The 13,120-nt window shown below is 38.6% G+C and overlaps 1 protein-coding gene across 1 annotated transcript in view; it reads right to left on the reverse strand.

Moving 5' to 3' along the window:
- KIF21A (kinesin family member 21A) overlaps window positions 1-13,120 on the reverse strand; it is a 145,024-nt gene that overhangs the window by 14,342 nt on the left and 117,562 nt on the right. The window contains exons 28-32 of the mRNA XM_018552516.1: window positions 12,352-12,569; window positions 9,674-9,775; window positions 9,089-9,217; window positions 3,386-3,426; window positions 1,366-1,512 (exon numbers count right to left, since the gene is read on the reverse strand). Of these exons, the coding sequence (XP_018408018.1) occupies window positions 1,366-1,512; window positions 3,386-3,426; window positions 9,089-9,217; window positions 9,674-9,775; window positions 12,352-12,569 (637 nt within the window). The remainder of the gene's footprint in view (window positions 1-1,365; window positions 1,513-3,385; window positions 3,427-9,088; window positions 9,218-9,673; window positions 9,776-12,351; window positions 12,570-13,120) is intronic.

Here is a 13,120-nt window from a genome sequence, read left to right on the forward strand (position 1 = left end):
ACCATTTTTTGGGGACAGATAGAGCTTTCTTTTGGTGGTATTTAATCACCACTACGGGTTTTATTTTTTACTATATTCAGGAGAAATTACTGAAAAGTTTTTTTTTACATTATGTTATAAAACAACTAATATTACCCACTTTTTTGGTAAAATATAAAAGTCGGGGTCACGTCGGGTAAATAGACACCAAACATGTCAAGCTTAAAAATTGCCCGCACTCGCGAAACCGCAAAAAACTAGCATACCCAAAATTGGCCATAGGCGACGCTTTAAAAGCTTTTACTGCTCATCAGTTTAGTGTTATCAGTGATTGATGGCCCTAGAATTATTGCTCTCATTCCGACGTTCGCGGCGATATGTAACATGTGCAGCAAAATGGGCACAATCGTCGTTTCCGCAGGTATGCGCACCTGACGCATGTTTACATGTGTGTAGGTAGGGGTGGGGACTTTTAAAAAAAAATGGTTTTTTTTAATTCTTTTTTATGTGTAACTAAAAAAATTTGGGGGAAAACTTTAAAATTTTTTCCTATTTTTTTTTCCCACTTAACTTTATTGCTATCACAGAGGGGGCTGAGAAACCACTCTATGTGATAGCAAAATATGTGACAGGTCCTCTTTATGGAGACATCAGGGGTCTACATAAAGTCCAAGACCCCTAATGTATTTACGATGCTTACTTCTAAACTAGGTGGAGTAGCAATGGTGCTTATTCATCCTGGACAGAATCCTAAGCTTTTACAAATACTTGTTTTGTGAATTGCTTATCTACCTGTACTATATAAATGAAGACCGCAAATCTAAAAGCTAGAGACACAGTCATAACCTTCAGATCATCTAATGTCTACGGCTACACTTCAAAACAGGCAGATTGTATTTATGGTGAGCTTTAGTCACACTTTTTCAGGATACAATACCCGACTTTTGTCACTTACTAATAAAAAAAAAAATAGATAAAACTAAGTCTGATGCCCATAGCAACTAGACTACAGCTGCTATTTTTCTGAGAATTTCAAATTGACTAGAAGGGTTTGAATGGCTTCCATAACCAATAATAAAACCAATAATCTCTTTTATAGCTTATGGATCAAAAAAATAATAATTGCCCCTGTGTTATTTGGTAACACCACTCCATGTTGCATATTCAAAAAGGAAAAAGTGGCCATAGTCATAAAGGGATAGTTATGCAGTAATATACAACAATGTAAAAAAAAAAAAAGGTGCTACAGTGTAGATTATATTAAAGGCTAAAGTGTACTAATGTAAAGTAAAATAGTTAAGACCAATGGCACGCAGCACCGATCAGAATGTCATACAATATTGGCTGTCCGCAAATATTTATACAAGTGGAAATAATGTGGCTGACCTTTAGATCCAGTGAAAAGAAGATCATCAGTAGCATCTACACAAAGCACAGCCTTGTTGTGCCCTTCAGCTATATGCATACACTGTACAAGGGATGTCTTGCTGCTTTTGCTAGTAGGAAATGGGTTAATTATGCCCCTAGAGATGGGAAAAAGACACATGTGTTAACATTGCTCATTACAAGAAATCTCACAACTCCGGGTTCTCAGCTTCCAGACATGTTTATCTACACATGCAGCAGTCACTAATATCTAAAATTACTTTATGTCATCAGGCTTGGTAGCATAAAGGGAAAGTCTCAGGCTTCTCTTTACACAACATAGAAAGAGTTATCCATTATGTTATCAGTTAAGGATGCCAAACTGTGATTAAAAGGCTGCACAATTGAAGAAGAACTTTACTGAATATCAGTGTCTTCATGTCTCCATGAACTATCTACACTCTTAGGGCTGTTTCAGACTCCTAATGACAAAGATTAGAAAGTAAATCACATTATGAGCTTCAGCTTGTATAAGAATAGTGTGTGTATCAAGCTTTTACAAAGCATGTTTAAAGCTTTCAGTCACCTTCAAGCAGCTTTGTTGAAGATTTTAAATCACCCTTTTGCCCCTGTTTGGGGGCAGTTAAATACAGATATTAAACAATGCTGACTGTCACTTTAAACTAGCTGCTAAGCTTCCATAAGCTTTACCACCACTTGATCCTTGTTGAAAACCTGCTAAAAACATGTTTAAAGTGGCAGTCAGCACACCTGTTAAGATCTATGTTTAGCACCCCCCATAACTGAACTAAAAGTGGTTTTAAAGTTTAACTCTGGAGAATTAAAAAAGAAAACTACCCTGCAGTGGGGCTCACCCTTAACTGCAAGGATTATATGCTTTTTATTTCTAGGGAAACATGAAAAATACGTCATCAAACATAAACATCTTTGGCACTTTCTCCGTCAGTCGCACTCCGATGTCATTACATACATTGCAGAACCAGCAGTCCTGTATTGTACGTGAGGATGCTGAGAGCCCACCCACAACCTGGACTATTGGAGGGAAGAGGAAAGTGCTGGCTGCTCAGGGGAGCGAGGGATAAAGCAAATAAAACGTCTTTAATGTTCCCCTAGAGAAAAACGAGTATTTAACCCTTGCAGTTTGGGGAAGCTCCACTTCATTGGTAGTTTTTCAATTTCCCTGGGGTTCAACTTTAAAGGCTTCAACAAAGATGCTTGAAACTTGCTGAAAGCTTTGCAAATACTTTGTAAATGCCTGCTGTGTATACTTCTTTCACATACTGAAGCCTGTATGTACAAAGTTCAAAGGTTATCCCACCCGCTAGATTCTTGCATCGTCTGCGGATTTTAGCAGTGAGCTTTATCCCGGCAAGGGAGCAGAACACACTTGAATATACTTGTAATACCATCATTAATGCAAAAGCTGAAATATAGATGAAGATAGATCAGATGCTACTGGCTTATCCAAAACCTAACCTTCCATCAGTTTTGTTGGGACTTGGCCTTAAAAGGAACAATTATTACTTGCAATGTGACCTTTATAAAATCTAAGAAATATTAAGGACCCTCTATTGCCTGCATGCCTTTAGTCCTGCTTTGGCTCTCTAAATAGGTTTTTTCAATAAATTGAATGTGTAATGTTGCCTACCAGCAGGCCAACATTGTTAAGCGAATATACAATTTTGTTTAGTAACATTACGAAGACAAGTAACTTACACATTCACTGTGGAAAAAATACACATAATATAGCATGCTATACAGTTGTAAAACATAAAAAGTAAGCACAATTGTCAATACACCACCTTCCTGTAATACTAAAAAAAGCCGTTAAAAGTAGCATGCAACACAATAACACAAGCTGCCAAAAAAAAAAAAAAAATTCTAAACAGATCAAATCTTACACACTGGATATTGGGCACCAAATTGGTAGTAAACATGGAGCAAACAAAAATAAATCGGCATCATGCAGAGCAGCGTTACTTGCAACAAAGAAAATAGGTGTAGAAGGAAGGAAATTTGTACCTGTGTACCTCGGACAGAGAGGAATCACTTTCATCAGACCTATAAAGATCAGTAGTAGAGCGCAAGGGGAAAGAATACAGATATCAGAAAGATAAAGACTACTAGCTGGATAGGAAATAGACGACATAGTGCACGGACATGGTGTTTTTGTGCTTACACGGTCCAAACAACCTGTATTGGTCTCCAGACTACATTAAGATGTGGGCCCTTGTTTAAGTAGCACTATGTTCGCATACTACACGCATGCTAATCTTTACCCAGTCAATAGCAGTACAGCGAGTATATTACCACACTTTAATGGTATGGACTCCTACATGTGAGACTCTGTACTTTGTTCCCAACATAGAAGATGGTCATCAGAGTACCTACAAACATAGGAATCTGAGAAGGTCTTTAGGACAACAGCAGTGGTGCCAATGGGGCCTTTCATTTATGATAATCCAGACGCCATTGCACTCACTGTAGTGCCACCACTGTAAACAAAGAAATAAAAACCCTTGGTTAAGAAAGGGTCAGTCCATCAAAAAATGGTAATTGAGTTTTTGGTAGGAGAATCAAAACAAGGCTTTGTTGGATCTATTGGTGATTTATGTAGAGAGGCAGGTATGCACACCTACAGTACAATCACAATTAGAACACCTAAATCCATCTCTTCACTGCTTCTGTCTTCTCACACATCACTAATCTACTCACTGACATTTCATCATGGATGTCATGGCACTTCCTCTAACTCAACCTGTTCCAAACTGTCCCCTCCCTGACTTTTCCATCATAATCAACAGCACAACAATCGACCGCTACCCTGAAGCCAGGGTGCTTGGTATCATCTTTGATTCTCATCTCTCCTTTCAGCCCCACATCTTATCACTATGCCAATCTTGCCGACTCCACCTCCACAATATTTCTAAAATTCGTTTTGTCATTTTTAACAAATGACACAACAAAAGCTTCTAATTCACTCCCTTGTAATCTCTCACCTCAACTATTGTAACTCCTTTCTTGTTGGTCCATCACTACAAAAGGCTATCAACTCCTTTAGTCTATCATGAATACTGCTGCCAGACTCATCCATTCAGTGTCTGCCACCTCCCCTCTCTGCAAATCCCTCCACTTGCCCAAACGAAAAAAGAAAATTAAAAATACTAACATACAGAGCCATATACAACATACAAAGCCATCTACAACTCTGCCCCAAACTACATCACCTACCTCAACTCAAAATATCACCCAAACCATCCTCTCAAGACCTCCTGCTCTCTAGCTCCCTTAACACCTCCAGAACTTCGCCCATCCCCTACACTGACCAAGAGTAGGGCCTGCCTAACCCTCCTGTATTGTAACTGTGCCATTTTGTAAGTGCTGGGCAAACTGTGCTATATAAATCCTGTATAATAAACAGTAATAATTACAAAAGGGTCCTACTCTGTGTATATTGTGATTTAGCATGGGAGGTAGACTCCAAAGAGGGTGGGAGTGCAGGTGCAAACTACGGGTGGGTTACTAATGGGGTCCCTATGACATAACACAGTGAGCAATACAAATTAAGACTCTGTAGCTAAAATATCACTTTTGGATGGACTTTTCCTTTACAGAAAAACAAATGAAACCATGTTATCCCCTTAGAATCGATAATTTGGGTTTTTAACAGGTATCATAAAAGAACTATTGAGCATTCCTTAAATCTAAATTTATTTATCTATTTTTTTAAAATAAGGGAGAAAAGCAGACTTCCATCTATCAATATGAACACTTAGTTAACGTTCTGCAACATATTATTATATATCTTACATACAGCTTTTTAAAGTAAACCTGTTCAAGTTAAACTTGTGAAAGAAAACAAAAGTTATTGGCAGAAACCTAAAATACGGCAGCACATAAAGTTTCCCTAAATATCCCCTCCAAACATGGGCATGTCAGTAGACTTGGGAAGGAAAACATGCCCAAGCACCATTTTCTGTTTTCTTTCAACCTCTTTATTGGTTTTAGAACACGTTTACTTTAGGCCAGATGCAAAATGGATGCTATAGATTAGTATGTTAAAAATGGTTTGTAAACTAGTAGCTTGAAGTTTGAGATGAGAAAAGATGATATGGTGTAAACCCCTCATGTATGCCCTCAGTATTAGCAAACAAAACAAAAGGCAGATGGACAGACGGCTTCTGTAACACATACTGAGCACACAGTCACTTTTCTGTCTCAGTTGTGGGAGACTCCCTTCTCAAGCTCTAAGTAGGAGGGACATTACAGGCTTACACAATTATTAGACCCCATTCACACAGTAGCGGTTCGGCCAACATGAATGATCCCATACATTGCTATGGGGACAGTTCATGCGACCACACGAGCCGAACCGCTCCCCGTCCGAACTGCTTCCTACACTATTTTTGTCGCGTTGATCAGTGCAGTTTCCATACAGTTTGCAATGGAGCCGCTCTTATCAGCGTGATTTGGGGCGTTTTTAAATTGTGTTTCAGCGCTGAAACACAATTAAATACTCCCAAAACCTCCCTTTTTGGATCAGCGCGGTAACCGCTCTGATTCGCATCCGCCCTGGTGTGAATGGGTTCTTATATAAGCACATTTTATTGATGTAATTGTAAAAACTATGCACAGGATTTTTAAAACCATATACTGTGACAGATTTGCTTTGAGTGACAATTTGATCCTTCTCCTTGCAGGGCAAGGTGGCATCAAACAAATAAGTTTGAAAGGAAAATAAATGGGTACACAAGATGGAGCATTTGGTCTTTATCCGCAGACAGTATTCTCGATTTCTGTTACGAACACTGTTAAAAATGATTACTGGGCATTACAGCAGCCAAAGATTTCCTACATTTTACTTTGCGTACTTATAATAACCAGGGATTTGTGGGTAGCATAAGATATGTGGTAAATATACTTTCCATGTAGTGCAGCTGCCAGCAGCTGATAAGCTGTTCTGTTAAGGAGTACATATAAAGATGCCCACCAAAGTGTGACTTCCCAGATACACAGCACTAGAACAAGCAGGCAAACCTTATTTTAGAGGAAATCTGGCCCAAATCAATACAGAAAGAGGGATACTACTTTCGTATTTATTATACCCACAAAAATTTCACAAAGTGTTTTATGTTAAACAAGAAAAAGTGTGTTTGTTCCAGAATGGGTAGTTTTGTGGAAAATAACTATTAGAAATAATAATGATGATAAAGATTTCCAAAATTTCCCCATGGGATAATTGGAAGTTTGAGAGCAGAGAGTAAAAATAACTTTCCATGAAGAGTACAGCTTTGATTAGAGCTGCAGCTAACGATTATTTTCAAAATCGATTAGTTAGCCGATTATTAAGTTCGATTAATCGGTTAATCGGATAAACAATAAAATAACGAGATCATAATGAGGGTAAATGAATGTTGATGGCCCATAAGTAAGCTGTGAGTGTGATGAATGGAGCTTGTTGGGCAAAGATGATCAGGAGTCAGTCCTGAATGGTGGTGAGATTGTAGCTGGCAATGTAAATGTGAGTTGGGATGTGGTTTTGAATTTGCTGGCCAGAGGCGAGTGTGGACCAGAGAGTTAATGGAGGTAAAGGATAGTATTTGGAGGTTACTGAAAGTGACACTAAACTCAGGAGTTAAATCCTAAAATTGCATTCAAGTACTTTTATTATTAAAAGGATAACTATGGGGTTAGGGCTTTTCCCCATAGTTCTCCTTAGGGTAACGGGAGGACACAAACTAGCGTCCTCCCGTCACCCTAAGCTCAGTATACCGCGAGCTACAGCTTGCAGTATAATGAGACGACGCAGTATACCGCAAACTACAGCTCGCGGTATACTGAGAGGCCGCAGCTGAAGCGGATCGCGACAATTATGTCTGGATCCGCCCAGCTGCGTGAGTGACAGCTGGCTCTGCCTATCTAGAGGCAGAGCCAGCTGTACCCGCCCCCTCCCCCGTCCGTTCCGCCAGTCAGCGCTGGAGGATCGGAGCAGGGAGGGGGGAATCCAGCCACTCCCCTGTGGCTGGATTCCTGATGAAGGGGACCCTCTGAGGCCCCGAAAGCGCTTGCATTTGAATGGCAATGTGCCAATAAATGGACTATTGCTTGATTATACTTTGGAGTGCTGGTGACGTTATTTTTCTTTCTGATCTTATCACGGTGCCATCCGTGGCCACTACAAGCACCCACCCGTCTGCACGGGTCTTTTCTCTTCGGTAAGGAGTGCAGCGAGATCTTTTGATTTCTTATTTGTGCATCACTCTTCTGTAGATACTCTAGTCATCTCTGAATTCATGCTGACACTGTCCTTCCTTCTAGAGGGTGGCTACTTTTGTTCCCCATAGTTCCTGTGTGTGACGCATCTTTAATTGTAGTAATAAGAGGGGTCTAAATCTGCGGTACATTCCAGAAGGAGAGCAATGTTAGAACTTTCTAAATCATGGCCCTGAAATACAAATGCAGATTAGGAGTTCTGACTTCAGTTGCTATTTACTTGCTCCAGGTCCATGACTCAAAATACTGCAACTACGGTAGCAATTTTCAAAAAGAGATGAGAAATGGGAGCCCCTATATTTCTTTCCATCAGATCTGACTTTACTGCTGCATACATGTTCTTGACTGGTACGTGAGATAGTAGGTAAGATACAACAGCCATTTAACTAGCATTTTCAACAGGAAGTCAGCAATGCCAGCCTCAATATTTCTCTCAGTACAGGTTTCATTTCAGGTGCTGCTGGGTAGAAATGTATCAGTATGTGTCTGTATCAAATTTACACTCATTACAATGATAAAACAGGTGCTGTCTTAAGACAATTCTTTCCTCAGACATTCCACACTCAAAGCCAGTAGTACGGTTCCAGTCCAAGAACCTGTAAGTTTGACACATGCAGATCTAATACACAGACAGTGAAAACTGGCTAATAGAGTAAATAGTCAGCATTAGTTAATATAATCAAACTATCACACTAAACAGAGAACGATTAAAAAAAAAAACATCAATATTTAGTACATGACAGTGGCAAAATGGTAAAGTTAAATTAATACATTATTTAAAGTAACATAGAACATTTACACAACTAATTAAAACATTCAGTATTCATGGTAGAAATTAGTTTCTTAGCATTCAAAATGAAAATATATACAAATTGCTTTTTTTGATGGAAAGGGCAGAATAAGATATTGAAAAATTGGAGGAAATAGAAAAAGGATTGCTTCCTTCACTAAGGGGTTTAAAGCTACATTGAGTGCAACAACTCAGTCATACCACAGCCTCTATAGTAAGGCATGTGCTTGCTAGTATACTACACTGTACAAATACAATGTTGGGTATTTAGCATCCAGATTTAACATGGTCAGTATGAAGACGGTGCTTTGATATTTAAGCTAAATTCCACTACATTTGGGTTTCTGAAAACATTATCTGAAGACTCACCTACAGAAAAATCTAGTTTATATACAGTAGAGGGCATGGCTACATCTCCCCAAGCACCAATAAAGAATGGATGTCAGTGGGTTTGAATGGACAAGAAGGCTGCAGATGAGCTACATATGTGCTCCAGGGTATGCATACAGAAAGCAATACCATATAGGATATGGATTTATTTGCGAAAGAGATCATTCAATTCTATTTAACAAAATTTTAATTGACACTAAGCTTGTATTAAAAAAATGATATCTCTTTTTAATGCCCACCAATAGGGGGGGTGACTGTCCTGTGACTTACTTATCCTGCTGACATGTTGAGTTTCCCTGAGAGACTGTGAGGCGACTAAAAACATTCATTTCATTACGGGATCGGCTTGTAGGGGAAGAAGGAGGTGACAGACTAGCCTCTGATGTTCCAGAATCTGAGCTATAAGAAAAAAAACAAAACAACAACACGGAATGCACACTTCATTAGCATATTAAATATGAAGGTCAGTAAAGTAACATGACTCATGATATGCAAGCCTGCTCTTCATACGCTTATTAAGATGATGATTTATAAAAAACAAAAGTGTGGTGAATGAAAGGCAGTTCCTAGTAGGAAAATATGCAGGCCTACACAAAAACAAACCAGACAAACCTGAACTGCAAGGGTGAAACAATAGGTTTTGGCACTTGCATACATTTGCAGAATGCTGTGTAGCTGGCTCAATTAATATTATGTTTAAAATGTCAAGTGCCACTTAAAGGCCGCTGTCTTGTCTATAAAGCTACACCAGCACAGCATGTAAAAGAGATCAGAATCCTGCTGAGAAAGCTAAAGTAGAAAGTAACATCATGTATAGAATGATGGTATTTTAGGCACCCAACAAAGAATACGTACAATTTTTGTTCTTTGGTTTTACCGGTCTTCTCCCCAGCCCTGTCATAGGTTTTTCTTCGGAACGATGGTGATGGTTCTGGTACACGGGAGTTTTGTTTTGTCCTGAAAAAATAATAGTGATCAACTCCCCTTCTAAAAAAAAAACCTAAATGTATTTCTGTGATTTCATTTTTTTTTGCACTACTACATAAACTAAAAAAATATTATTTTCTTTTAACAAAACAGAAAGGTACAAGGAAGGTATTAACAGAAGATTAGAACTGCCCACTTTCAAGCTAGGTAAAACACAAAAGACTCCTGCCCCTACCTGGTGCCATAGCCTGTTCCCCACATCTCTACCAACAGACAATGCTAAATCTCTGTACAGCTAACTAACACACAAAGGAAAATGTTATAAGACTATCAGGGTTATTCACAAACGGGTGAAGAGTTTGGAGAAGGCAGGAGACGTGAACAATCTAGGACAATATAGCTGAACTGGAAAGTGAGCTGAATTGGAACATTTTTCCAAATCAGCTATTTTGGTCTAGATTGTTCACTTCTCCTGCATTCTCCACCCTTTTGTGAATAACCCGTTATGTTTACACACAGCAATCCAACCAATCAGGTTTCCATATACTGAAGTCATGTAAAGAAGATGAAATCTGATTAGAGGCCACAAATGACGGCCCTTTGAACAGAGGTCGCTACCCTTTCCATTATCTCAACAGATTATAATGGTTTATCAAAGCAATGCACAGAGACAACAAACATTACTCTGAATTAGATGCTTGGAGAAGACACCAGGGATGGAATGTTATGGGAATGGCTAGCAGAAGCGGGGAAATACAGATATAACCCTGATACAGAAAGGGACGCGTTTCATGATAATTTACTGCCGATGGGTATCAAAACATAAACATTCAAACCTAGAGGTCCAATGAAAACCACTTTTCAATAGATCACTGAAATTCAATTTTAACAAATAAACCACCACACTTGGCAGTAAAAGGGTCATCATTTTCAATCACCTACAGTAGAGCAATTCTGAAATCACAGACAATGCCACATACACAAGCTTGTCATACTTTCAACAATGGCCAGTCATAGGAAGGAATGAACTCTACAATGTATGTAGTGTTGCTGCTCTGGCATCTCCTTATCATATATCTGTCTAAATATCGAAGTAAACAAGCTTTTGTGAATTATTATGCTAATTGTGTAAATGCAGTTAGTGTAATTGTTGTTTATGCCATCTTTTGCGGATATGATTTTTCACATTAGCTAAGTAGAGACAGCACTGGTCTAATTTTGGTGAATAAAATTCTACGTGTTAACACATTTATAGGTCCTGAGGAAGTGTGCAGTGATGCCAAAGAGCCTTGTGTTATACTAAGAGAGAGCATTGCACTAAACTATATGTTTGGTTAAGAGATGTGTCAAAATGTCTTATTAGCCAGTGGTTAGTTCTGCATGACAAATGCACTATACAAAAATGGAGTTTGACAGATGGCGATTACAATAAACGATACTTTTTTTGTATGTATTTTGTGGGGTCTTAACAGTGAATGTTGCATGTTCTAGATAAAAAGGCCCAATCACATTTTTCTTGCTAGTAAAATAGTAGTGTTACTTTTTTGCATTCTTTCTCATTAAATATGTAGCAAAACCACTGATGTGAAAAAAGTAATTGTACACAGAGAGCTTAAAAGGGTCAAATAAAAAAATTACCTTAACATAAAATTTGCAGAATGGTGTCCCAGTAATCGCCAACAATATAATAAGGTGCTAATACAAGCTGGGTACTAAGATAATTCATTGCCATGGGCAAAAAAAGCTGCCTGTTAACGTGATATAGCCATGCACTAGTTATGCGTTGCGTGATTATTGCTTACTTTAGCCTTTGAGAACTGCACAAGCAACAAACATTTAGCTAGTGAAACAAGCATTAGATGCGAGATGCCATGTTATGAAAAATCATGACTTCAAGGCAAGATGCAGATGAAAGAACCGTGGCTTTCAGCTTCAGTGTGTCATTTAGAATATGGCACAATCAGAAATGCAGCACAGCAAAAAGTATTCACTTCGATCGTTATTTAACAGGCTGGTTGGCATGGCATGCATGAGACCATATGCCTTCATAATAGATTCTGGGGAAATCAGCAGTTTATGTTTATGATCTTTAGGGTCAGTTATCAAATTCCAAGTCAATAAATATTCTCACACTAGAAGACACAACCCAGCTTTGTAATATAAAATATCCTATCTGTGGGATAACAACTCAATAAAAAGAGCTTCTACCTGCTTTAATGTTAATAAGAGTGCAGGCTCTTGCATAGCAACAGAATCCCAGCAACCGTGATTTACACAAAAACAGATAAACTGACAGAAGGGGCAAATCACCTTCCATGAAACTACTGAGGTGGGTTTGTAAACAGTTACATTTAATAAGTGTAAAAATAATGCTTAATCTAAATACTCAAACTACACCCTAGATGTAAAACACAAATACCGTAGTTATTTAGTGATCTTTTTTTTTTTTTAAAGATATGGTTTAAAAAAGGTAAGTGTGTACATATTGAAAAGCCCCATGCATTTTATTAAATGCACATATACAAGTAGTTCTCGTAAATCCATGCATATGGTTATAGAATGGATAGGAAAAGCAGTGTTGGTTAATACGGCACAGACAGACTTACATGCTGCCTGTTTTAGAAGGTAAGCCAGAAGGTGGGGGTTGGGGATCTTTGTCCCTAACAGAAATGCTACTTGTTTCAGTGATTGCTGGAACTGCTTCTACTTCAGGAACAGGAGGAAGAGAGATGTGGAAACCATTGTCCCCTGCTACAGGATCTGCAGCCGTCTCACTGCTATCTGCATAAAGTAACTCCAGCTGAGTAGTGGTCCTCCTTCGTGCCTGTTTAGATCAAAAGAAACACTTGAATCAAGGGTGAAGGAGCAATAGAACAGCTGTCAGCACAGGCTTTCAAACCCATTAGAAATGTTCCCTGCCAACAGTGCATACCCAAAGCCAAAGCAGCCTATCAACAAGCCTGGGCCCTGCCATTTTGGTGGGGGTGGCTATAGTTATGCAAATACTGACATAAAAAAGTCTGCATTTGCATAGCTACCTTGGAAGAGCATTGATCCCATGGATTTACATTAAACTATGCAAAGACTTCATACCTGTTATTAAAAATAAAATGAATACATTGTCAGAGTTATCGGACATTATCAGACTTTCATATCTCAATGGACATGATAAAGCACTGCGCAAACTGTTGGCGCTATATAAATCCTGTATTATAATAATAATGATAATAATAATTGGAAACAGCTGTCACTATTTTAAAAATGAGTATCCCTATCCTGATGTGTTTTACTTGCAATAGGCTCAATTCACAAAGCTAGCAAGCTACAGGCTGATCAGCAAGGATCAACTTTCCCTTAAAGCAAATCTGTGATTAT

Source organism: Nanorana parkeri, unplaced genomic scaffold (genome assembly GCF_000935625.1).
Source record: "Nanorana parkeri isolate BGI_ZX_2015 unplaced genomic scaffold, ASM93562v1 scaffold90, whole genome shotgun sequence".
In the NCBI taxonomy this organism is placed as follows: domain Eukaryota; kingdom Metazoa; phylum Chordata; class Amphibia; order Anura; family Dicroglossidae; genus Nanorana; species Nanorana parkeri.